Genomic DNA, 27,201 nt, shown 5'->3' with positions numbered 1-27,201 from the left:
GACTTACTATGTTCTAGGTAGATGGGGAACCCTAGAGTGAGGCACATGACTGCCACATAAGACCAAAACTTCCAGCAGCTGCGGAGGAGATGGGTAAGTGGACCTCCTACTCCACAAGCCTTGAGGAATTGCCACTGGAGACATCTCAATGTAAACTCGAGCCCAAGACCCGTTTGTCTGATGACACGAAGTACAGTCAGATTGTTTTGGAAAACAAGCCTTTGCCAAGTCACTTTGGATCCCAGGCCTCAGTGGGGGTCCCTCAGGCTCACAGTGCTTGTTAATCATGGATCTTGTGCTAAAATATGCCAAACAAGGAAAAGGGCAGAAAGCTTTATTCTTGGGGCCGGGGTAGGGTAGTGTTGTATACACATTGGCCTATTCATCGGGACTGCCTGAAAGAAATAAAAGTCTATGTTTTGTTTACAGCAGTAGCGCTGGGCATGGGAGAAGCTCACAAAACCCGCCTCTGACCCCTCTGGGTTAGATAACTGTGTGTGCCAATCTTTCTGGGCCCTGGGGTGACCGGATTGACCAGTATTCCTCGGTGTGTCTGTGAGGGTGTTCCCAGATGAGCTGAGCATCTCAGTTGGTGGCCTCAGCTTACTGCCCTCTCCCCAGCAGGGTGGGCGTCGCCCGTTGAGGGCCTGAATGGAACAAAAAGCGGAGGAAGGAGCCCTTCCTGCCCGCAGGAGCTGGGGCATCCGCCTCCTCTTGCTCTTGCGCTGGGAGCCATGCCAGCAGCTCCCCGGTCCTCAGGCCTTCACACGTGGACGGAATGACACCCCTGGCTTTTCTCAGTCTCTAGGTCTCTAGTTTGTAGACAGCAGACTGTGGGACTTCTCAGCCTCCATGATCATATAAGCCACAGTGTTCTTTTATGTATGAATATATAACATACCTATTGGCTGTTTCTCTGGAGAACCCTGACTGAGAAACATTCCCTCTGTAAAGCCAGCCGGTGTTCCCCAGCAATGACGAGGTGGTCACATTCTCGCGTGCTCACCATCTGCAGGTATGTTCAGTTGTAGGCTGACCAAGGGTCAGGTTGGTTTGTCCTACATTTGTGTTTTCTCATTGAACTTGGTATTGTAATGACCTAATTTGATGATTAGGCAGTTAGACATAAGCAAGAGAAAGGGGCCAGCCCATCACCAAGGAAGGGTCTGCCCTGGCCAACCCCTACACCCTCCTGAGAGCCCCGTTCCACAGTCCAGGATGCCCAGCTTCTCAGGAGCCCAGACAGTCAAGGACACCTGGATTGCCAAGAAGCCCAGGACCACAGGGGCTTCCCTGATGAAAGGGCCTGGGCAAGGTCTAAAGACCTTGTCAGAAAGTAACCCCACCTCACTAAAAGAACATCTACATCTAATTAGCCTTACAGTTTTGGCCCCCCTGTGGGTACTTACAGGTAAGGTGCCTGTGCACTGAGAAAGTTATATAACCTAGAGCTGTCAATCAACCTATCAATCAAAGGATGTAAGACAAGCAGGACTTCCTGCCATGTTAAGAAAAAATAAAAGCCAACTGAACCCTTGTAGCAATGCTGCTTCTGGTTTCTAGACAGCACGCTCTCCTGTCGCCAGAGTGGACTTTTCGCGTTGACTGAATAAAATTTTCACTGCTTTATCTTGCTGTCTTGTCTCTCAACTGAATTCTTCCCTTTGAGAAGACAAGAATCAGGGAAACACCATGTGCTCAACCAGTAACAATGGCGTTATGTAACCCGATGAAATAGGAATTTAAAAACGAGTTATACTCTTATTATATATAACTTGATTAAAGTATTAAATGTTTTCTTGATATTCAATAAAAATGAATCACCAAGAACGTTGTCCAAATGTGGGTGAGTCATATGTAAAAAAAAAGTACAGTTAAAGTCTGGAATTTGGGATTCAGATCGTTTCAAACTGTTTTGCATTCTGGCTTTACTTTAAAGAAACCAAAATTGCCAGTTATAAACATTGCATTACAAATGTGGTTTATGCAAGAAAGAGCTTGGAAAACTATCAGGAGACATATATTTAAAGAAAAGATCTTGATTCCTCTTTGAAGAAATATAAATACACTCTTTTTGTTTTAGGTTAAATTAAAATAATATTCTTTTTGACAAATGGGGCTTTAGATGACGGGTTTTCCTGAGCATGTCTTGAACAGTACTGGTAGAGTGGTCTGCCGCCTCTCTTAGAAGTCGCCTCTCAAAGCCTGCATGCACAGCCCCTTTTTTCCTCAAGAAAGGCCTGTTGGGATCACCACACCGTGGGCACTTGGGCAGCTTGGTCCCAGGAGATGGCAGCCCGGCCCACCTCGGGGCCTTTCAGGGAGAGAGCCAGGGGAAGGCCATGTCCAACAGTGCTGAGCACAGAACCCCTCAACTCGCAAAGATGCTTTGTAAATGTTAGCTCTTCTTTCGAAATTGTTACCTACCTTTTTTATCAGACTATATGCCTGTTTTCTGCCCTCAAAGGATGGTGTTTAATTCCAGGCACACAGAAAAACAATGCTGATTTGAGAATGCCAATTGTCTTGCTTACTCTGTGCTCTTATTATTTTTTTATTCTAATGTTCCTTCTGGTTTACGGAGGCAAAATTCTACCCAAGGATCAGCAAACTTTCTCCATAAAGGGGCAGGTAGTAAATATTTTAAGTTTTGTGGGCCAGAGAATCTCTGTAGCAACTATTTACTCTGCCTTAGTGACTCCAAAACAGCCATAGACAGTATAGAAATGAATGGCCATGGCTATGTGCCAATAAAACTTTTTAAGAAAACAGGTGACAGCTGTACTTGGCTTATGGACTGTAGTGTGCCAAATCCCTGTGTCTACAACAAGAAGCTCTTAACTCAGTGAGGGATCGATACAATTCATGTAAGTTTGTGGCACAGATTTTTCTGGACGGAGGAATAATAGTTTTCTTTAGATTTTAAAGACATCTTGATCAATAACTTTAAGAAACATTGCTACAAAGAAATGGCCCTTTTGGGCCCCTGTAGCATTTAGTTTTTTTTAAATACTCTATTTTTAATCATTTATTTTTTAAAACTTTATTTTGGGATAACTATAGATTCACAGGAAGTTGCAAAGATAGTAGAGAGGTCCTGGGTCCTCTTCACCTAGTTTCCCCCCAAAGGTTACATCTCACATAATTATAGGATGATATCAAAACCAGGAAATTGATATTGATACAATATGTGAGTATAGTTCTGTCATTTTATCATGTGTAGATTTATGTAACCACTACCATAATCAACCACTAACCTGTTTTCCATCCCTATAGCTTTTTCTTTCATGAATGACCTTTTTTTTTTTTTTATTATTATTGAAGGGTAGTTGACACACAGTATTACATTACATTAGTTTCAGGTGTACAACATAGTGATTCAACATTTATATACATGACAATTCTAGGTACCAGCTATCACCATACCAAGCTGTTACAATATCTTGACTGTATTCATTACATCCCGGTTACTTATTATTTTACCATTGGAAGTGTATACTTTTTTTTTTTTTTTTTTTTTTTGTGAGGGCAACTCTCATATGTATTGATCAAATGGTTGTTAACAACAATAAAATTCTGTATAGGGGAGTCAATGCTCAATGCACAATCATTAATCCACCCCAAGCCTAATTTTCGTCAGTCTCCAATCTTCTGAGGCATAACAAACAAGTTCTTACATGGAGAACAAATTCTTACATAGTGAATAAGTTACATGGTGAACAGTACAAGGGCAGTCATCACAGAAACCTTCGGTTTTGCTCAGGCATTATGAACTATAAACAGTCAGTTCAAATATGAATACTCATTTGATTTTTATACTTGATTTATATGTGCATACCACATTTCTCTCTTTATTATTATTATTTTTAATAAAATGCTGAAGTGGTAGGTAGATACAAGATAAAGGTAGAAAACATAGTTTAGTGTGGTAAGAGAGCAAATGTAGATGATCAGGTGTGTGCCTGTAGACTATGTGTTAATCCAAGCAGGACAAGGGCAACAAAACATCCACGGATGCAGAAGATTTCTCTCAGAACGGGGGGATGAGGTTCTAGGCCTCACCTTTGTTGATCCCCAATTTCTCACCTGATGACTCCCCTGCGACTGTGCCTGTCTTAGGTTGTTCCTCCCTTGAGGAATCTTACCCGTCTCTGGCTAACCAGTCATCTTCCGGGGCCATACAGGGAAATGTAAAGTTGGTAAGTGAGAGAGAAGCCTTATTGTTTGAAATGGTTAGCTTTTTATTTCTTTGCATATTTATGCCCTGTAGCTTCTATGCCCAGCATTTGTCTTGAGGTATCTTTACCACTGGGAAGAATTATGATACTCGGTAAATTTGATATGAGGCACGAATTCTATTTAAGGGTTGTAATTAGGAAGGAAGAAGAAAAGCTATAGAAGTAGCAGGCGGAAGAAAACATGGGAAGATTGGTTATTTCTTTGACATATCTTCTTGTAGAGTAACTTCAGCATGTATAGGTTTTAAGCTACTACTTAAATTGCACACACACATTAACATAACAGGAGTATAGTTACATAACCAAAGCATACCTGTAATTACCAGCCATCTCCAGTGAAACCAAGAAAACCAGTTAGGGACCTTAGGCATTTGTGAAAACTTATCTATGATATGGTGGATATTGTCCAACTGAACTTGAACAGTCTGAGAGAAATCAGACAAATTAAAACAACCCATTCCTGGGGAATGTTCACATCCCTTATGTTCTTTTAACAGTAAATAGTCTGTAGTTGTAAGATTTTGGAGCGCTACAATTTGCACTTCTCCTAATTCTTGGTTGAGTTCCAACAGTATAGATCCAGTCAAATTTGTTGTTTTACTGTATGCACAGGCCAGCTTAGATATCTCCTTCCTCATTCCCATGGCAAGTCCAGGAACTGGTGGGATGAGTGCATCTACAGCTGTAGCAGTGCGTGGATCTTTGTTGGGGTTTTTTGATGATCATCTTCTGGCATGAGTCTTCCAGAGAGTGCTGATGTTGGAAGTTCTTTTTCATACCGTATCTTAGTTCATTTTTGGGGTAGCCCAATTAGGCTTTGATCCTCTGTATAAACACAAACAGACCCTTTGCCTACACTTTTATATGCCCTTTATACCCTTGTGTAGAACTCATTGGAGGTTACCACACAGGAACTGCCCCCCCCTTTTATTTTTGGTATCACTAATCTACACTTACATGATGAATATTATGTTTACTAGGCTCTCCCCTATACCAGGTCCCCCCTATAAAACCCTTTACAGTCACTGTCCATCAGCATAGCAAAATGTTGTAGAATCACTACTTGCCTTCTCTGTGTTGTACAGCCCTCCCTTTTCTCCTACCCCCCCATGCATGCTAATCTTAATACCTCCCTACTTCTCCCCCCCCTTATCCCTCCCTACCCACCCATCCTCCCCAGTCCCTTTCCCTTTGGTACCTGTTAGTCCATTCTTGAGTTCTGTGATTCTGGTGCTGTTTTGTTCCTTCAGTTTTTCCTTTGTTCTTATAGTCCACAGATAAGTGAAATCATTTGGTATTTCTCTTTCTCCGCTTGGCTTGTTTCACTGAGCATAATACCCTCCAGCTCCATCCATGTTGCTGCAAATGATTGGATTTTCCCTTTTCTTATGGCTGAGTAGTATTCCATTGTGTATATGTACCACATCTTCTTTATCCATTCATCTATCGACGGACATTTAGGTTGCTTCCAATTCTTGGCTATTGTAAATAGTGCTGCGATAAACAGGGGTGCATTGGTCTTTCTCATACTTGATTGCTGCATTCATAGGGTAAATTCCTAGGAGTGCAATTCCTGGGTCAAATGGTATGTCTGTTTTGAGCGTTTTGATGTACCTCCATACTGCTTTCCAGAATGGTTGAACTAATTTACATTCCCACCAGCAGTGTAGGAGGGTTCCCCTTTCTCCACAGCCTCGCCAACATTTGTTGTTGTTTGTCTTTTGGATGGCAGCCATCCTTACTGGTGTGAGGTGATACCTCATTGTAGTTTTAATTTGCATTTCTCTGATAATTAGCGATGTGGAGCATCTTTTCATGTGTCTGTTGGCCATCTGTATTTCTTTTTTGGAGGACTGTCTGTTCAGTTCCTCTGCCGATTTTTTAATTGGGTTATTTGTTTTTTGTTTGTTGAGGCGTGTGAGCTCTTTATATATTCTGGATGTCAAGCCTTTATCGGATGTGTCATTTTCAAATATATTCTCCCATACTGTAGGGATCCTTTTTGTTCTATTGATGGTGTCTTTTGCTGTACAGAAGCTTTTCAGCTTAATATAGTCCCACTTACTCATTCTTGCTGTTGTTTTCCTTGGCCGGGGAGATATGTTCAAGAAGAGGTCACTCATGTTTATGTCTAAGAGGTTTTTGCCTATGTTTTCTTCCAAGAGTTTAATGGTTTCATGGCTTACATTCAGGTCTTTGATCCATTTTGAGTTTACTTTTGTATATGGGGTTAGACAATGGTCCAGTTTCATTCTCCTACATGTAGCTGTCCAGTTTTGCCAGCACCACCTGTTGAAGAGACTGTCATTTTGCCATTGTATGTCCATGGCTCCTTTATCAAATATTAATTGACCATATATGTCTGGGTTAATGTCTGGATTCTCTAGTCTGTTCCATTGGTCTGTGGCTCTGCTCTTGTGCCAGTACCAAATTGACTTGATTACTATGGCTTTATAGTAGAGCTTGAAGTTGGGGAGTGAGATCCCCCCTACTTTATTCTTCTTTCTCAGGATTGCTTTGGCTATTCGGGGTCTTTGGTGTTTCCATATGAATTTTTGAACTATTTGCTCCAGTTCATTGAAGAATGTTGCTGGTAATTTGATAGGGGTTGCATCAAATCTGTATATTGCTTTGGGCAGGATGGCCATTTTGACGATATTAATTCTTCCTAGCCACGAGCATGGGATGAGTTTCCATCTGTTAGTGTCCCCTTTAATTTCTCTTAAGAGTGACTTGTAGTTTTCAGAGTATAAGTCTTTCACTTCTTTGGTTAGGTTTATTCCTAGGTATTTTATTTTTTTTGATGCAATTGTGAATGGAGTTGTTTTCCTGATTTCTCTTTCTGTTGGTTCATTGTTAGTGTATAGGAAAGCCACAGATTTCTGTGTGTTGATTTTGTATCCTGCAACTTTGCTGTATTCCGATATCAGTTCTAGTAGTTTTGGGGTGGAGTCTTTAGGGTTTTTTATGTACAGTATCATGTCATCTGCAAATAGTGACAGTTTAACTTCTTCTTTACCAATCTGGATTCCTTGTATTTCTTTGTTTTGTCTGATTGCCGTGGCTAGGACCTCCAGTACTATGTTGAATAACAGTGGGGAGAGTGGGCATCCCTGTCTAGTTCCCGATCTCAGAGGAAATGCTTTCAGCTTCTTGCTGTTCAATATAATGTTGGCTGTGGGTTTATTATAGATGGCCTTTATTATGTTGAGGTACTTGCCCTCTATTCCCATTTTGCTGAGAGTTTTTATCATGAATGGATGTTGAACTTTGTCAAATGCTTTTTCAGCATCTATGGAGATGATCATGTGGTTTTTGTCTTTCTTTTTGTTGATGTGGTGGATGATGTTGATGGACTTTCGAATGTTGTACCATCCTTGCATCCCTGGGATGAATCCCACTTGGTCATGGTGTATGATCCTTTTGATGTATTTTTGAATTCGGTTTGCTAATATTTTGTTGAGTATTTTTGCATCTATGTTCATCAGGGATATTGGTCTGTAGTTTTCTTTTTTGGTGGGGTCTTTGCCTGGTTTTGGTATTAGGGTGATGTTAGCTTCATAGAATGAGTTTGGGAGTATCCTCTCCTCCTCTATTTTTTGGAAAACTCTAAGGAGAATGGGTATTATGTCTTCCCTGTATGTCTGATAAAATTCCAAGGTAAATCCATGTGGCCCGGGGGTTTTGTTCTTGGGTAGTTTTTTGATTACCGCTTCAATTTCGTTGCTGGTAATTGGTCTGTTTAGATTTTCTGTTTCTTTCTGGGTCAATCTTGGAAGGTTGTATTTTTCTAAGAAGTTGTCCATTTCTCCTAGGTTTCCCAGCTTGTTAGCATATAGGTTTTCATAGTATTCTCTAATAATTCTTTGTATTTCTGTGGGGTCCGTCGTGATTTTTCCTTTCTCATTTCTGACACTGTTGATTTGTGTTGACTCTCTTTTCTTCTTAATAAATCTGGCTAGAGGCTTATCTATTTTGTTAATTTTCTCGAAGAACCGGCTCTTGGTTTCACTGATTTTTGCTATTGTTTTATTCTTCTCAATTTTATTTATTTCTTCTCTGATCTTTATTATGTCCCTCCTTCTGCTGACCTTAGGCCTCATCTGTTCTTCTTTTTCCAATTTCGATAATTGTGACATTAGACCATTCATTTGGGATTGCTCTTCCTTTTTTAAATATGCTTGGATTGCTATATACTTTCCTCTTAAGACTGCTTTTGCTGTGTCCCACAGAAGTTGGGGCTTAGTGTTGTTGTTGTCATTTGTTTCCATATATTGCTGGATCTCCATTTTGATTTGGTCATTGATCCACTGATTATTTAGGAGCGTGTTGTTAAGCCTCCATGTGTTTGTGAGCCTCTTTGCTTTCTTTGTACAGTTTATTTCTAGTTTTATGCCTTTGTGGTCTGAAAAGTTGGTTGGTAGGATTTCAATCTTTTGGAATTTACTGAGGCTCTTTTTGTGGCCTAGTATGTGGTCTATTCTGGAGAATGTTCCATGTGCACTTGAGAAGAATGTATATCCTGTTGCTTTTGGATGTAGAGTTCTATAGATGTCTATTAGGTCCATCTGCTCTACTGTGTTGTTCAGTGCTTCCGTGTCCTTACTTATTTTCTGCCCGGTGGATCTATCCTTTGGGGTGAGTGGTGTGTTGAAGTCTCCTAGAATGAATGCATTGCAGTCTATTTCCCCCTTTAGTTCTGTTAGTATTTGTTTCACATATGCTGGTGCTCCTGTGTTGGCTGCATATATATTTAGAATGGTTATATCCTCTTGTTTGACTGAGCCCTTTATCATTAAGTAGTGTCCTTCTTTATCTCTTGTTACTTTCTTTGTTTTGAAGTCTATTTTGTCTGATATTAGTACTGCAACCCCTGGTTTCTTCTCGGTGTTGTTTGCTTGAAATATGTTTTTCCATCTCTTGACTTTTAGTCTGTACATGTCTTTGGGTTTGAGGTGAGTTTCTTGTAAGCAGCATATAGATGGGTCTTGCTTTTTTATCCATTCTATTACTCTATGTCTTTTGATTGGTGCATTCAGCCCATTAACATTTAGGGTGACTACTGAAAGATATGTACTTATTGCCATTGCAGGCTTTAAATTCGTGGTTACCAAAGGTTCAAGGTTAGCCTCTTTAGTATCTTACTGCCTAACTTAGCTCACTTATTGAGCTGTTATATACACTCTCTGGAGATTATTTTCTTCTCTCCCTTCTTATTCCTCCTCCTCAATTCTTCATATGTTGGGTGTTTTGTGCTGTGCTCTTTCTAGGAGTGCTCCCATCTAGAGCAGTCCCTGTAAGATGTTCTGTAGAGGAGGTTTGTGGGAAGCAAATTCCCTCAGCTTTTGTTTGTCTGGGAATTGTTTAATCCCACCGTCATATTTGAATGATAGTCGTGCTGGATACAGTATCCTTGGTTCAAGTTCCTTCTGTTTCATTGCATTGAATATATCATGCCATTCTCTTCTGGCCTGTAAGGTTTCTGTTAAGAAGTCTGATGATAGCCTGATGGGTTTTCCTTTGTAGGTGACCTTTTTCTCTCTAGCTGCCTTTAAAACTCTTTCTTTGTCCTTGATCTTTGCCATTTTAATTATTATGTGTCTTGGTGTTGTCCTCCTTGGATCCTTTCTGTTGAGGGTTCTGTGTATTTCCGTGGTCTGTTCGATTATTTCCTCCCCCAGTTTGGGGAAGTTTTCAGCAATTATTTCTTCTAAGATATTTTCCATCTCTTTTCCTCTCTCTTCTTCTTCTGGAACCCCTATAATACGGATATTGTTCCTTTTGGATTGGTCACACAGTTCTCTTAATACTGTTTCATTCCTGGAGATCCTTTTGTCTCTCTCTATGTCAGCTTCTATGCGTTCCTGTTCTCTGGTTTCAATTCCATCAATGGCCTCTCGCATTATATCCATTCTGCTTATAAACTCTTCCAGAGTTTGTTTCATTTCTGCGATCTCCTTTCTGGCATCTGTGATCTCCCTCCGGACTTCATCCCATTTCTCTTGCGTATTTCTCTGCATCTCTGTCAGCATGTTTATGATTCTTATTTTGAATTCTTTGTCAGGAAGACTGGTTAGGTCTGTCTCCTTCTCTGGTGTTGTCTCTGTGATCTTTGTCTGCCTGTAGCTTTGCCTTTTCATGGTGATAGGAATAGTCTGCAGAACTGGGACGCGTGACGGCTGGAAGGACTTCCTTTCTTGTTGGTTTGTGGCCCTCCTCTCCTGGGAGAACAGCGACCTCTAGTGGCTTGTGCTGGGCAGCTGCGCGCAGACAGGGTTTCTGCTTCGTGCCTGGCTGCTATGGAGTTTATCTCCGCTGTTGCTGTGGGCGTGGCCTGGTTTGGACCTCTGATCCAAAGTGGTGGAGTCGCGTTGGAGCAGGAGCGGCCTGGAGGCTATTTATCTCCGTAAAGGGCCTCCCTGCTCCCTGCAGCCCAGGGGTTAGGGTGCCCAGAGATCCCCGGATTCCCTACCTCTGGATTAAGTGTCCTGCCCTGTCCCTTTAAGACTTCCAAAAAGCACCCTCCAAAACAAAACAACGACCACAAAAAAAAAAAAAATTAAATTAAATTAAAAAAAAAATTTTTTTTTTAATTAAAAAAAAAAAAAGGTGGCCGCTCGTTTTTCTTTATTCTCTGGTGCCAGCCTCAGGCCTCTGCTAACCAGTCGGTCTTTCTGCCCTGTTTCCCTAGTATTGGGGTCCCTATCCCTTTAAGACTTCCAAAAAGCACTCGCCAAAACAAAACAGCAAAAAAAAAAAAAAAATGGTCGCTTGCTTTTCTGGTGTCCTCCGGCGCCCAGCCTCCAGTGCCCGCTCACCGTTCTTGCTGCCCTGTTTTCCTAGTATCGAGGGCCATGCACTCTGGCTCGGATGGCTGGGGCTGGGTGTTCAGCAGTCCTGGGCTCCGTCTCCCTCCCGCTCTGCCTGCTCTTCTCCCGCCGGGAGCTGGGGGGAGGGGCGCTCGGCTCCCGCGGGGCCGGGGCTTGTATCTTACCCCCTTCGCGAGGCGCTGGGTTCTCTCAGGTGCGGATGTGGTCTGGATATTGTCCTGTGTCCTCTGGTCTTTATTCTAGGAAGGGTTGTCTTTGTTATATTTTCATAGATATATGTGGTTTTGGGAGGAGATTTCCACTGCTCTACTCACGCCACCATCTTCCGCCCCTCTCCCCCATGAATGACCTCTTGAGATTGGCTCTTATGGCTCAGCATAATGCCCTTGAGATTTGTTCAAGTTGTGAGTGTATCACTCATTTGTTGCTATCCTTGCTAAGTAGTATGCCCTGGCATGGATATATCATTTGTTTATTCACTTATTGAGGGATATGTTGGTTATTTCCAGATTTTTGCTATTACAGATAAAGCTGCTGTGAATAATTGTGTATAGATTTTGTATGGACATGGTTTTCCTTTCTCTGCGATAAATGCCTGCCTGGAGTGCAATCATCTGGGGTCATTTACTAACTGCATACTTAGGTTTTTAAAAAACCACCAAACTGATTTCCAGAGTTAGTAATTTGTTTTTAAAAATAGCATGAACATATGCTATGAACATGCACATGAAAACATGAAAACACAAGAATTATATAACAATCTAAAAATCTATCCTTGTGCACTCTCCAGTTCCAGACCTCCCCTGACAAAGTCATTAGTTAGGGGTAAATCCTAATCTGCCCTTTGTTGTGGGGACCTTTCTATGGAGCAGTTATAAATCCTTTTCATTCCTTTGTAATTAATGAGTGGATGTACCATAGTTCATTTAAGCATTTCTCATATTTAAGGAATTTGGTTATTTCCAATTTTTGTTGTCATCGACAAATGATGCAATGTATATCTCTGAAATTCTTTTGTGTGCATATTTGCATTTCTCAAAGATAGATATCTAGGGTGAAACTGTCTGGACACAGACATACACGTTTCTATTATTGATGGACACTGTCAAATTGCCTTCCTAAAGAACAGGTCAATCAATACTCCTGCCGACAATACATGAAAGTTCCTTCACACTCTTGTCCACACTTGATATTGATTTTATTAATTTTATTAATCTGATGAGAGAAAAATATTTCATTGTTATTTGTATTTTCCTGATAAACAATGAGACTTCACATCTTTTTTATAATTTAAATAACTACCTTTATGTTACTGCTATAAATAAATATTTGTCTTCTTGGACCATTATTTTTTTCTATTTTACTGCCTCTTTCTCATTGATTTTTAGTAGCTCTTTATTTCTTTTGGATATTAGCCCTTTGGATATTTTATATATGTTGCAAATATTTTCTCAAATCTGTCGCTCATCTATTAAACTTGCTGTTTGGGTGTGTGTGAGGGTGTGTGTTACACAGCTGGCCTCATTAGTTTAGTCTTGTTTTGTGTAATCACATGGATCAGTCATTCTTTCACTCTATGTCTCTTGGATTTTGTTCTTAGCTAAGAAGTCCTCCTTATTTCAAATTATGGGAATACTCCTTGATATCTGAATTTCTCATGTTTATGGTCTGAAAACTATTGTAGATAGAGCCATATGCCTCAGCTAGCATGTTAAATCTGGAAGCTTGGGATAGAACATGCATAGCAACAAATTTGACCTGATGCAATGTTGTGTTTCATCCTCTTGGGCCTAGCATCACTGCAATTCATTCCTACATTACTCCACAGGTTTCTGCTGATATGGTATAAAATCCTGAAATTCTTTGCATGTGTAACATCTCTTTCCTAGACAAACTTCTTTACTTACACCTTGAGACATACTGGAATCTACCCTAGACATACGAGGGGCACTAATATGAGGGTGGGGGGTCTTGAGGAGTTCTGGTATCCCTTAAGGTACATATGTAAGATGAGGACATTGAAAGTATTCAAGCCAATAAATGTATTTTTCTTCTTAAATAAAGGAAGATGGGGATGTTTCCTTTGGCTAAGGAGGTTCAGGGGATTTGGGGATTCAAGATTTTCAGATTCATAGTCTCCACTCCATTTCTCAGGGTCCACTACTTCTACCCACTGGGTGCCTTTCATTTAAGAGATACAGCTAGGCTGTGAATTCAACCTATGATGTAGTTCTTTTTTTTTATTAAGGTATCATTGATATGCAATCTTACGAAGTTTTCACATGAGCAATATTGTGGTTACTATATTCACCCATATTATCAAGTCCCATTGCACACCTCATTGCAGTCACTGTCCGTCAGTGTAGTGAGATGCTACAGAGTCACTACTTGTCTTCTCTGTGCTATACTGCCTTCCCCGTGACCCCCTACATTACGTGTGTTTATCATAATGGTCTTTAATCCCCTTCTCTCTCCCCCACCCCCTCCCTTTGGTAACTGCTAGTCCCTTCTTGGAGTCTGTGAGTCTGCTGCTGTTTTGTTCCTTCAGTTTTGCTTTGTTCTTATACTCCACAAAAGAGGGAAATGATTTGGTACTTGTCTTTCTCCGCCTGACTTATTTCACTGAGCATAATACCCTCTAGCTCCATCCATGTTGCTGCAAATGGTAGGATTTGTCTTCTTCTTATGGCTGAATAGTATTCCACTGCGTCTATGTACCACATCTCCTTTATCCATTCACATGATGCAGTTCTTAACCCACAGTAACACCTTTGGAGTCTGATCTTCAATGGTATCAGCTGTATCTTCACAAAACAAAAGAATGTCTTGTAAGGCCATTATAGGGAGCACTCCATTTCTCTGAAAATTCCTCAACTTGGTATTTTAAAGCCCTAAAGTTTTATTTTCTTTTTGTGATTCCTTCCATGGACTCTGGAGCAGCCAGCTCTACCCCAGAGCCTTTGTGGCCATAATTTCCACTGTAGTGATCAAATTCAACAGCCCCTTGGCCTCCCAAATTCTTGCTTTGAACAGGCACTTCATTTCAGGTTGTCTCAGCTATAATTTAAGTAAGTGTTTTGCCAGTGAATGTCATAGATAGACACTATCATTAGTCCACTTTGATATGTTGTGGACTGATGCTGTGTGCTCAGCCCAATCCCATTATTCCATTATTTAACAAATTACAGATTCCAATATTTGGGCATCTCTTTCCTAGGTGTAGTCTGCTCCTAGTCTTAAGTGAAATATTGATCCACATTTAATCAGCAAAACAGAAACTATATAGGTATTTCAAAGAGAGGCAATTTAATACAGACACTTGTTAACAAAATTGCTGGTAGAGCAAATGGGAGAAAGGTGTGCTAGAGAGAAGAGGGTGACTACACAAGACCACAAGGCGGGATTGCTCCCAGCTGGGGCCCGAGAGCCCGTTATTGCCATGAAGCTGACATGGCACTTCTGCTGTTAGAGCCACGCCAGTGTTCCTGAGCAGGGACCAGGAGCTTCCATCCCTCTGGTTTGGGGTGCCAGCAGCTGTTACTGCAGCTGCCCAAGACTCCTTTATGATGTAGGGTAAAATGGCTTCTCTCTTGCTCCTACCTTCTTATTGGGTCAGTGCTACCCACTGGTAGAGCCTTGTAGGAAGCCAGGGGGCACAGGGCCAGGGATGTGTAGTTTGCAGATTTCAACTCCTGATGCTACAGAAGAGAATATAGGACAAGTGTGTGCTCTTCTCAGAATGGCACAGGAGGATGTGTTTCTTCAAAATGAGGAATAAACCCAAGAATGAGGATGACCTGGGATCTAGGAGACGGGGGATCCAACACAAGAAAGAGGCACTGGGAATGCTCAGCAAGGTGGGGCAAGGAGAGCCCAGGACAATAGCTGTGCAGCAGGTCTAGTGTTCGGCCAGGCTACAGCGGAGCAGGAGGGCTGCAGGCCCGGGGGGGGTTCTCCCGGGAAGAAGCAGCAGGAACCGATCTGTGCCGTGCGTGAGTGCATTGAGAGGAGATGTATTGTTCTATCAGAGAGTTGGGAGAAAATTAATGATGAGTATATAGAAAACAAAGCAATAAAAACCAAGGTTTAGAAGAAACAAAATGTGAGAGAAAGAAAGCATAATCATAGCATTTTATGTGGCTCAGCTGTTAATGATAGTTACATAGCCATAATGATGTGAATGTTGACTGTTTTATTTAATAAAAATTTGATAACAGAGTTTGCAGGGGGAGAGAAGTTGTGTGCTGGGTTGAGGGGAGAGGTGGAAAGAACGACATCTTTGTCTTTTATATTAAAAAAGTCAGTAGATAACATTTAAAACTAAAAAATCAAGAGATGTCAATGTAAGGCAAGCTGTTTTAAATACATGAAGATGAATCTCAGTGGAAAAAACAGCTAAAATAGTTGGAAATTTTCTCTGAGGAGTTTGTAGATGTGAAATGGGACAAGGAACTTTGTTTTTTCATTATAGGCCTTATGATATTTAGGTTTTAAAAATCTATTTTCTATATTACTTTGGAAAATATTATTATAATTTTTTAGAACCACAAATTCAGAGGAATTTTTACTAGACTGAAACACTATCATCTATGGTTTAAAAATGCCAACTTCAACACTGCTCTTTGTCAATCTCTTCTCAAGAGTTTTTGCAGAAGGCACACTTTTCCATTTACCCTGTCTAAATATAAAAGGCTTAGTGATTACTCAAACTGTAGTCCTGATTCTTTTATTGCAGGGTCCTTTAAAGTCTGATCTCAAAACGATCAATGCATTTAAAAATTTCTTCATATATGACACTGAAAGGCCTTGATGTACATTCTGGTCAACCTGATATTGCCTTAGATGTGTTCTTTCTTTAAGAAAACAGGCTCTCTGCTCCCAACTTTCTTGTTTTTCAGATCTTTTCCATTCTGTTTCCCAGACCCACAATTCCCCTATGTGTTTGGTTTGATATCATTGCGGATGAAGGAATAAAATAAATACAAAGATGAAAAAAATTCCCAGAAAAGTGTCTTAGGAGTGCTGGGAATACAGTGAGCTGGAGGGGCTTGGCAGGATTTGATCCCATGGGTGGATTTTCCTACAGTAATACAACAAACTCCATTTGACTATGAATCTAGATTAGTAGGGTTCAAAGGAAAGTAAGGTTGAATTGTATGGACTTTATGATGAATGGAGAAGTAGTTGATTCTGGCCTTGTGTCATCAAGCAAGGCCATAGCAGGAGTGATCTCTCTTCTTAGCTTAGGGGAATGTCTACTTTCTTGACTTGGAAGTAAATCATCTTTTCTTTATTTTTTCTTGGTCTGCAATAATAAAACAAAAATGGAGAAGGGAGAAAAATTATGAGGAGGCTGAATATCAAAATAAAATACAATATAAATATGGAACAAAAATGGGTATAAGCCTTGTCCAGGGTCAGTCTTGAAGTATATTCTTAGCGGTGATTCTTGAAAAGAAAATAGACAGACAGTGAATAACTAATGTAGATGGAGGGGTTCCTGAAACTCTCGTCTAAAAGTGGGACTGGCCTAAGTTCCTTATTTAAGGTGTTCCATCCTTCTGTGATATAGAGAATGTGGGAATGTCTAAATTTAATCTTGTATCAGTTGAAAACAATGATTGAAAAATCTAGACACTGTTATCAATTCTTCAAGTATAGAACTTCAAAAATTATTTACTCAAGTTTACTTTCCAACAGTTAAACAAGTGAAAAATCAATTAAAAATGTGTTCAAATTGTAAGTTTTCTCAATTATTCGTCTTGTCTTTATGAATACCAGGATGTTGCTGATACTCATTGTAGAAATGCTGCTTTCTTCATTTTGTTGTTCCCAGACATGACCTGTGGACATGTTCCTGTTGATCATAATATTGAAATGCAGTGTGGGGCTGTTCCTGGGTCCCCCAGCTCCTCACAGAATTCCTCCCACCTGGAGGTGCTTATCCTGCCTCAGTTTCTGGGCCAGTCTGAGACAGGGGGTGTAGCAGAAGCTCACCCAAATCATGTAGTGGTGCTGGAGTCCTCTCAGACTCCTGACGTGGAGGCCCAGGCAAGTTTGCTGCAATCCCTGTGTCTCTATGCCAACAACAACAGGAACAATAGCAGCCAACAACACTGGTAACAATAGCATCAGCAACAGCAACAATAGCAGGAACAACAGTAACAATAGCAACAGCAATAGTAGGAACAACAACAGCAGGAACAACAGTAGCAACAACAACATTGGCAACAGCAACAACAGCAATAGTAGGAACAATAGCAGCAGGAACAACAGCATCAGCAATAGCAACAACAGCAGCAACAAAGTAGGAACAATAGCAACAGCAAAAACTTCAGCAATAGCAACAACAGCAGCGGCAGCAGCAAAAGCAGTAGCAACAGGAATAGCAGCAGCAGAAACAACAATAGCAGGAACAGCAATAACAAAAACATTAGCAGCAACAATGATAGCAGGAACAACAGCAACAACAGCAGGAAAATAGCAGTGACAACAATAACAACCACAGCAGGAACAACAGCAACAGCAGTGATAGCAATAGAATGAACAACAATAATAGTAAGAACAACAACAACACCAGAAACACCAACATCAGCTACAGAATCAATAATAGCAGCAACAATGACAAGAACAATACAAGAACAATATCAGCAACAACACCAATAGAAAGAATGACAACAACAGCAGTAACAACAGCAGCAGCAAAAGCAGAAATAATAGTAATAGCAGTAACAACATCAGCAACAGTAACAGCAGCAGGCACAACAACAGCAGCAACAATTAGAACAACAGCTGGAACAATAGTAGCAGCAACAAAAAACAACAGAAACAATGGGAACACAACAACAGCAGCAACAGCAGAAACAGCAGCAGCAGCAACAATAATAACAGAAACAGCAGCAACAGAAATAACATCAACAGCAAGAACAACAGCAGTAGCAGCAGCAACAGTAGCAACAACAGCAGGAATAACAACAGGAGTAGCAGCAACAAGAGCAGGAACAACAGCAGCAGGAACAACAATGTCAAAAACAGCAGGAACAACAGGAATAGCGGAACAACAATAATAGCAGCAACAGCAGAAACAACAGTAGCAACATCAGCAACAACAACAGCAATGACAGCAGCAACAATAGCAAAAGCAACAACATCAGGAACAACAACAGTAGCAGTAAGAGCAGCAGCCTCACTGACTGACTGGTAACTGAGTGTGGCCCTGCTCTGGCCCCAGCTTGAATTATCTCACTTGGGAACCAGTCCTCTGTGCATGGGTCCTGGATTCTGGCTGCACAGACTAGAAGCTCAGCTTTGTCACTTACTGGCTGTGTGACTTTCAGCCAGTATTTAATCTCTCTTCTTTATTTCAGTTCTCCATGGGGTTAATAATGTCCACTCCATAAGATTGCTGCAAGTATTTAAATGAGGTGATTTGGAAGAAGGCTTGGAGAACATTAGCTGGAAGCTCTCAGTAAATGTTAGGAATTGTTACCCAATTTTACAGAAAAGGCATGAAAGAGGTGTGCCTTAGGAAATCCCAAAGGTTGTATTTGTAACAATGTCAGGCTCAGGGCCTTGGGACCCACACAGCGTGAGGGACGCTATGATTTGGGGAGCTCTCCTGAAGGAGGCATTCTGCCTGAACCGCGGGTGCCAGCAGCGGCTGCCCCTGCTCCCAGACACCTCCGGCTCCTGCAGGCTGCCCCTTCTCATCTCTGCAGATGGACTCCCAGCCTGGCCCTGCCCTGGTCCTCACCTCCCCATAATCTGGTCCCACCACACCCCAAGTCTTACCAGGATCTGTCTTCTACCTTTGAAAGGTGAACTGGGTTATGTAGCACAGAAAGCCAAAAAGTGAACATCTTCCTAGTTAAATATGTCTTTAGCTTTGATGAACCAGCCTGGGGAAAAGGAAAACCCTTACCAGCATAAGTGTGTGTGTAGATCACTGAACTGAACATTCCTATCGCAAACTACTCAGAGCATATTTTAAAAACTGGTGTCCAGTAAATCATCATATAGAACAGTCATGAAAACGTCTATAAATATTGATGGCTATTGGACATTTACAAAGTGTTAAGCACTTTACAAGCATTATCTTGTTTAGTAATTACAAAAATCCAATGAGTTGGAACTGTCATCCGCATTTACAGATGAAGGAACTGAGGCTTAGAGGAGTTAAGGCCACATCATAGGAAATGTGAAGACCTGGTGTGATACAAAGGGAAATATATATTTGGTCATCCATATGCAGTTCTGGAAAGCACTGCAGTCTTAAAGGGTGAAATGGGTGTTTTGTCATGTTAATGAGAGACTTTTGGACCCCCACCCAAGGGTAGGGGCTGTTGGTTGAATCAGTCAGTGGCCCACAATGTAGTCAATCATGACTATGCAATGAAGCCCCCGCAGAACCCTGGAGAAGGGCTTATCTCTCTCTGAGCTCTGCTCAGCTCTGTGGACCCTGCCTCTCCGTCGGGAGAGCTTCCAGGCTGGGGAAGCCAGAGGCCTCCACGGGCCACCGAGCCAGGCCCCAGGCTCCACGATGACAGAAGCTCCTTTCTGTGGGACTTTGCCCTGTGTATCCTTTCATCTGGCTGTTCACTTGTATCTTTTACAGCATCCTTTATAAAACTGGCAAACTTCAGTGTTTTCCTGAGCTCTGAGAGCCGCTCTAGCAAATTAATCGAACCTGAGGGGGAGGTTGTGGGAACCTCCAGTTTACAAACCAGTAGGTCAGAAGCACAGGTTAACTGCCTGGGGCTTGCAACCAGTGTCTGGGGTGCGGGGTGGAGGGCAGTCCTGTAGGATGGAGCCCTTAACCTGGGGGTCTGGTGCTGTCTCTGGGCAGAGAGCATCAGAATTGAGTTGAGTTCTCGGACACCCTGCTGGTGTTCAAGATTTGCTTGGTGTCAGTATGTGTGGGAAGACCGCCTCCCACATACTTACACACACTGGAATGGGTTCTGGGTACCCAAACGGAGTTATACTACAGTACTGCTGTGTATAGTATTGTTATTGTTACACATATGTCGAAAAAAAAGACACCATTGCTTTTGGTGTTGGGGGAGAGGGAATAACACCTGGCCTGTTAGACTCTGCAGCCCACGCTCCTCCACCACGTACGACTGCCCTCCTGACACCGGAGCTGGCTGGGCAAAGCCCAGAGAGCCTCCATTAGGGATGCTGCAGAAGGAAGGCGGCCTTTATTCCACAGGACTTGGGGAGCCCCTATCCCATGTGGGCCGGGCACTGTGTTGGGCTCTAGGAATGTAGCAGTAAGGGCAATGCAGTCTCTGTCCTCAAGGGAAGATGCTCGTGTGCAGGAGAAGGTGCACTGAGATAGGGAACAGCAGCATGGCTGACCCCAAACGCACATGTACACGCACCAGGCAGAAACACAGAAGTGCTAGGTGCTGGCTGTGGGAATGGCGGCACGTGGCCTCTCAGGCAGAATGCCCTTCAAAATGCTGAGCCATCACCCAGCTGCTGGGGACTGCCAGCAAGAGGAAATATCTGCTCCGCATTACCAAATCCTCTGATTTTCTTTCTTGTTTTTTAAAAAAAACAGATCCTGGAAACCTAATTTATGTGGAATTTCCCACTTTAAAAAGTATCATTTGGGCCAAGCAAAGCACTTGAGACCTGGAGTCCCTCGGGCTGCTGGTGTGTGACCTCTGGCTGAATTCAAAGGCCTCTTCCAACTCCAAGGCTCAAATTCTAGGAAAGGCCTCAGACCACCACAATTCTCGGTAGCAATATTTGCCCAAGTACCAAATATGTTAAATGTGAATATTTTGTAGAATGAATAAAATTCAGTTCAGTTCCATGGCCCCAGTGGGCCAAAACTTGTTGTGTGGATAAAATGAATAAAAATATCTAAGTGTATGCTTAGATGAATAAACATGAGTAAACTTGTGGAGAGTGGCATATATATTTCTCTTGAAATTTTTTTTAAGTTAACTTTTTAAATAGGTTCATATGAGTCCAAATTCAGAAAGTTCAAACAGGTATGTATTGAAAAGCCTCCCTCCCACCTGTATTCCATAGGTGGGATTCCACAGACAGCCAATGGTATAGTTCTTGTATGTTCTTCTAAAGATATAGGTAACTATGTATATAATTAAATACATATACATAATACATAATAAATATATTCACTTATTTTACACAAATGGTAGGACATATGCTTTCTATATTTTGCTTTTTTATCAATACTCTATCTTGGAGAACCTTTCTTATCAGTGTATATGAAGATGCCTCATTTTAAATGGTTATATAGTATTTTTGAATGACATGCCAAGTTACAGAACTGGTCTTCCAGTCAATGAGCAGTTAGGTTGTTTCCAATCTTTTGTTACATAAATAGTTGCCTGAGAGAATCATCCTATACATAGGTCATTGTGCACATGTGAATTCCTAGCAGTGTGGAATTGCTTGGTGCTAGGAGGACACTATTTCCTTACATTCTCTCCCAACACAGTCTGTTTCCAAGCTCTTTGGTCTTCAGCAATCCAAGCTGTTATTAGTACTGTGTTCATTTGTACTTCTGTTATTATCAAGGAGATTGATCATATTCTCATGTACTTAAGAGCTGTTCTAAATTTCTTTTCACGGAATTATCTGTTCAAGTCCAATTCTTCATTTGTGGGTTTGCTCTTATGGATTTGTTAGGGTTTTCTCTGTATTGGGGAAATAAGTCCTTTGTAGAGGAGCAAGTATTTTCCCTAAGTTTATTTTTTTAAACTTATGGTAGTTTTTCAGTGCAGAACTTTTAATTGTTATGAAGGTAAACTTGCTCATCTTTTCTTAATGGAGCCTGGATTTTTTGGCCCTGTTTACAAAGACCTTCCCCACTAGGAGAGGATAAAGGCACTCTCCTAGAGGATCTTCATTATTTGACTGTTTCTTTTCTTACAATTTTAAGCCTTTGGTTTCGTTTAAATTGATCTCTGGGTATGTTACAGATTCAAGCTCTTCTTTCCTTCCAAGTGGCTACAGAGTTGGCCCAGCACATGTACTGAAGAATGCCCACTGCCTACCTCTGCATGTTTTCAGCCTCCTCAACAGTCTCGGGCAAAGCCTTCCCCGTGGTCTCGGGCAGCAGCAGCACCAGTCCTCCAGCGATCAAGCCGACCGCAGCTGGAAGCCAGACACACGCACGGCACATTAGGAATGGGGGCCTGTAGGCCGTATAATTAGAGCTCTCCTCATTTCTTTAAAAAAGTTTTTGTATGTGATTTTCTATACTTATGGATTTTTTTATCACCTCGTCCCTATTCTCCAACCATAAATATTTTGCTGGTTCCAGACTCCATTGAATTACAAGTCCTTATAGGGAAATGAAATACTTGACATTTCGAGTCAGGGTTATTCTAGGCTAGAGAACATTGCCACAATACTAAGATACTTTGGAATTAGAAAATAACTCCGAAAAAAAAAAAAATCAATTCTAAGGAGAGAAAGAACATAACCCTGCCAATAGAAAGCACTTAGTAAGAAAGATGAGTCAGCAGATTAGATCATTACTAGCTAATAAAAGTGATGGATCGTGTATTACTGCGTAACATTAAAAGTAGGGTGTTCCATAAATTCAGATGTTCCATAAATTCCTCTTGCTCCTTTTTCTTTGTCTCCCTCTATAATTTTTTGCATATGCTAGGGGGTAGTAGTAAACATTATAGTGTTTCTACTTGTTTTAATGCTCACTAAAGTTTTGGAACTTTAAGGTCACTTTTTCTACGTTTTCTCTACTAGAATGCAGGAAGTATGATGCTGGTTCTTCACTTTTGGAGTTTCAGAAAAATGCATGCTGGACTCCGTTTTTGTGTCCTTAATAAATGGCAGAAATAGAGGCCACCGAGCACAGGATCCAGCTCCGGGCACTTGGGTTCCAGTTCTGACACCCGTTTGCTAGTCTAGGGCCTTGGGAAGTTCTGTAATCTCCCTGGTGCTCCAGACCTTCTATAGAAAGTGGGCTGATGTCTCCACCTCACAGGCTTGCTCTGAGACAAAATGAATTCATAATTATTAAGGGCTTAGAACAGTGGTTGCCACAAAGTATAAACTAAATACCTAAACTCTCAGACCCTCTCTAAACCTCTAAAGATTCCCTTGGCTGAATCAATAAACAAGTGATTATAGAAACAATAAACATATTTAGCTGGCTTTGATTCTCAGAAGTGAGTGAATTATGAAGAGACTGCAATAGATTAATTAAGTAATCATCCATTTGGGATTTTGTATTTTCAAAGATAAGGCTAATTAACCAGGATATTCCTTACCAATTTTTCTAGTGCTCTTTCAACCAAGATTTTCCAATATTTTGGTTTGGAAACAGGCTTCTAGATTACTGTTTCTGGCTATTTCAAGACCACAGTTAGCACACCATTATTGTGTGGAAAAGAAAGGGGAAGAAGTTAAAAGGTGAAACTATTAGTTTTGCCTCCTACACCCTCTCAGATGGAAGGCCAGTGAGGGAAGAAGATGAGACTGCAAGCAAAAATAAAATCAGGAATTGTCTTTGAGTTTCCTGTAAATGTTGAAATGTACTTAAAATCCCTTATCCTTCCAAGAGAAAGGCGAGGCCTGAGGGAGGTCAACAGGGATGCCCCTGGGTCCGGACTTCCCACTGCCGTCTAGTACTTAAAGGAACAGGAAGTGTCTGTCGCCTACCCAGAAATACCACACGGACACACTGACTACTCACTGCCCACCTTATGGGTCGGCTGAGATTAAGGAATCTCCAACTTCCTCCTTGGAAGGAAGGCACTCAGAGGGTGTGGTGGCATTTCCCCAAGATGGAGAGGGGGCTCTGGGGACAGGTCCCTCAGCCAGTGTTGGGGGAGGAAGGAATCTGGGACACGGATGTCCCATGAGCAGAGCCAGCCACTCTGTGCTTTAATCATGGTCACCTCAGGATAAAAAGCTTGTGTTCTACCAACCTTGGTCTTTTTGTGGTTAAGTTGGAATGTGGAGGAATTCACTGGGTCCCTTTTGAGGGTGGGTTCTATCAGTGGTTTGGAACCTCTGCTGGCAGATCTACAGCAGTGGAAGATTTTTCCCTCACAAGCCCACGAGAAGAAGGAATGAGCAGAGATACTTGTGGGTGACACTGTGCAGCCTTACATGGAAAGCCCTTTGGGGAAGCTTTCCTTAAGTGGAAAGCTCTCTGGGTGTGCATCTCAGGGGGATGATTTTCCTTGCTCCCCCCAGATTATGTGAGTGTTGTGCTTCTGTGGGAAAATTTTTGTCAAATGAAAAGACTCAGAATGAGAAAGAAAACTGAAGTGGGTGCGTTGAGGCATTCCAGCTAACACGACAAGGCAGATGTGTGCCTGAGTCTGGAAGCATACCGGGAGAGGAAGCCTCCCCATGCCCTACGGCTGTGGAAAAGGCCGTGGACAAGGCCGTGGACGGAAGGGAATGGAAACACCCGTTCCCGGGGCCCCTTTCACAGTCTGCACGCTTTGTGGTCAACACGGGCCTTTGGGTGTTAATTGCTGATGATTCGAGTCGTCCCAGTCAGCTACTCTGCTCAGGGCAGGGAGGGCTCAGCGCTGTCCGTGCCTTCGGATGGGAAGCACAGCGCGGTGCCTGTCTAATCCAACCGCCCGAGGGACCTGAGGAAGGGCGTCAGCACAGGTTCCCATCACGGCAATGCGTTTTCTTGGTAACGCTCTTTAGTCCCCGGGTTTTGCCATCTCCCTTTGCTAAAGTTTAAGTGCCTTTCTTTGAAGTGATGAAGAGAAAGATTTCTGTGTATATATGTGTGGACACTAGGAGGCAGCTGCGTGAGCCCTCCGGCCAGGAGACCCGGGGGGCGTGGATTCAGGGAGGAGAGGCAGGGGCCTTCCTCAGGATGCTCCTCTCCGTATCGCCCTTTCTTGGCCTTGAACCTCTTAGGCTGTGAGCCCTGGTGGGTTCCCATGCTTGAGTATTAGAAGCACCACTGTTACTGACACTAACAGCATCACTAATTACTAGTTGTATTTAGTCGTTACTAACAGGCACAGCACCTATTTTGAGGTGGAAAAAATGGAGGACCCTAGAAAAATGGGTTTTCATTCAAAGCCGTGTATGAGGATGTCTTACCAAACACCACCAGCGGGAGCTCGTGCCAGAGGTCCGTGAGCCGGTAGACCAGGAACGGCGTGAACACGCCGCCGATGTCACACATGGAGGAGCAGACGAGGACTCCGAGGTTCCTGAAGGGCGGGAACCCGGCCTGACTTGTGAGCCTGTCCCACTCCGGCAGTGACCTCCTACGCCACCCCCAAGGAAACACTTCCCCAGGTCATTAAAATGATGAGTTAAAGCGACCGAAAGCAAAGGTGCCCACGTGGTTTTTTCAATGCACACAAATGATACCTGGTACATAATTCCGTTTGTATTCTGTGGCGCTTGCTTTGTATCAGCCTTCTGGAAGAGCTTTAACTGGGGGCCGTCTTCGCTTCCTGCTTTCACCGCTGGCTCCCTGGCCCTGCCCCGCTGTTCCGTCGCCACTGTTCCCACTCCCACTCTCCTGTGGCTATTTGCTAATCCCTTGCCAGCAATTCAGTATTTTCTGACCTCACCACACAGGTTCTGTATTTTATCCCAGCCTATACGTGTGAGATGTGGTCTGACTGCTGCCTCTCCACATTCTTGTCCTCTCTGCCCCCGTGTTTCAAAACGTAAGGTGTCCTCTGCCCTCATCTGGGGTAGTTTTGGCCAGAAGTAAGTGTCCCAACTACCTTCTTCATGCAGAGAGAAACATGCTCACCTGATGAAAGTGGGGTACAGCTCAGCGTTGACCAGGCAGACCATTTCATAGGCCATCGTAATCCCCATTCTACCCAAGCATGAGACAGTAACTCTTAGCCACTGTAGATCTGAGCAAACAAAACAAGCCACTTACATATACTGCGTGTGATCTCTGGTCTTCAAACAGTGCTCCAGAGAGGGTATTGCAAGGGAAAAGTCCACATTCCAGAACAGGGCAAGAAAGCAAAACTGGTTCTCCTGTGGACTCAAGACAATTCAGCAGAATTCCCCATAGCATATGGCATATTTTATGGGTGTGTTTTAAATGATGGTAATAACTGAAGGTTTCAAACAAAGATCCGTGTTGCCAACAGGATTGTTATGCAGGTTTTTGCTCCCCTTCACTGAGAAAGCACTTTAAAAGGAAAACATTTTAAAAGCATTTGAAAGGAAAGGAACAAACTGAATAATCGTTCCCTGATTGCATTGACTTAGGTTTCCTCATTTATTCTGTGGGGAGATCTAGGGAGCTGCCTAAATACTATCTGGGAAGTGCTGGCATAAGACTTAAACCCTGGTCCTTTCTACCCAAAGCCCATGCTGTCTGCTCTAGGCCGGCTGTCTGTGGCCTGCAGTCTCTCTTGTTATATTGGGTCCCCCTTGCCTCTCCTGTTACATTACATCACAGAACCAGTGGATATGATTACATGGCATCAGGCAACCACTGGGTGTGATGATTCTTAAAGGCAGAGCAGCCATATGGGTCTGCTCGGCATATTGTGGTCATTATTTCCAAATCAATGTGGATGATAAATTACATGGTCTTCTATCAAAGGGCTATGACATCCCCTGTTCTCAGGACTTTGGAATACAAAACCCCAGAGTGGCCTGACACTTACCATCAGGAATAAAAACTGAGGCCAGACAGGCTGCTCCTGCCACCATATTTGCTGCAGCCCATGGATAACGGCGACCAATGCGGTCAATGGTGAGGATAATGATGAAGGCGGCTGGGAATTCAACCAGGGCAGAGTAGAAGAAATCCAGGTAGATGTTGTTCCCTGCAAGGCCCATATGCATGATGAGGCCCTGGTAGAGAACAGAGCTCGTGAACCTAAAGCAAAGAGGGGAGCGCAGGTCAAGCTAGGCACCAAAAGCAAGTCACCAAAAGGGAGAGGCTTCTGGAAAAATGCAGGCTGCATATAAGAGTTTCTTTGTCGTCTTCTTACTGCTAGTCCCTCCATTCAGTGACCCACTGTGGGTGCTGGCCATGACCCAGAACCAGGAAAGGGAAAGGACTTATAATAGCCATCCCTGGCCAAGTTGAAAGGAAGGCATTTCTGAGTAGAGTGATTTATTTAGTTCAACTACATCAGGCTATTAGTGGTTATTAA

General features: G+C 42.4%; 1 protein-coding gene across 1 annotated transcript in view; it reads right to left on the bottom strand.

Annotated features, from left to right (window-relative positions):
- Window positions 1-15,148: 15,148 nt before the first annotated feature.
- The window catches only part of SLC22A2 (solute carrier family 22 member 2), a 28,154-nt gene continuing 16,101 nt past the window's right edge, over window positions 15,149-27,201 (bottom strand). Inside the window, exons 7-11 of the mRNA XM_036886783.2 lie at window positions 26,707-26,921; window positions 25,827-25,935; window positions 25,157-25,269; window positions 22,105-22,204; window positions 15,149-16,373 (exon numbers count right to left, since the gene is read on the bottom strand). Of these exons, the coding sequence (XP_036742678.2) occupies window positions 16,307-16,373; window positions 22,105-22,204; window positions 25,157-25,269; window positions 25,827-25,935; window positions 26,707-26,921 (604 nt within the window). The 3' untranslated portion in view covers window positions 15,149-16,306. The remainder of the gene's footprint in view (window positions 16,374-22,104; window positions 22,205-25,156; window positions 25,270-25,826; window positions 25,936-26,706; window positions 26,922-27,201) is intronic.

Source organism: Manis pentadactyla, chromosome 12, assembly GCF_030020395.1.
Source record: "Manis pentadactyla isolate mManPen7 chromosome 12, mManPen7.hap1, whole genome shotgun sequence".
Classification (NCBI taxonomy): Eukaryota; Metazoa; Chordata; class Mammalia; order Pholidota; family Manidae; genus Manis; species Manis pentadactyla.
Note: the sequence above shows the minus strand (reverse complement) of the source record. Positions and strands in the feature narration are given on the sequence as shown.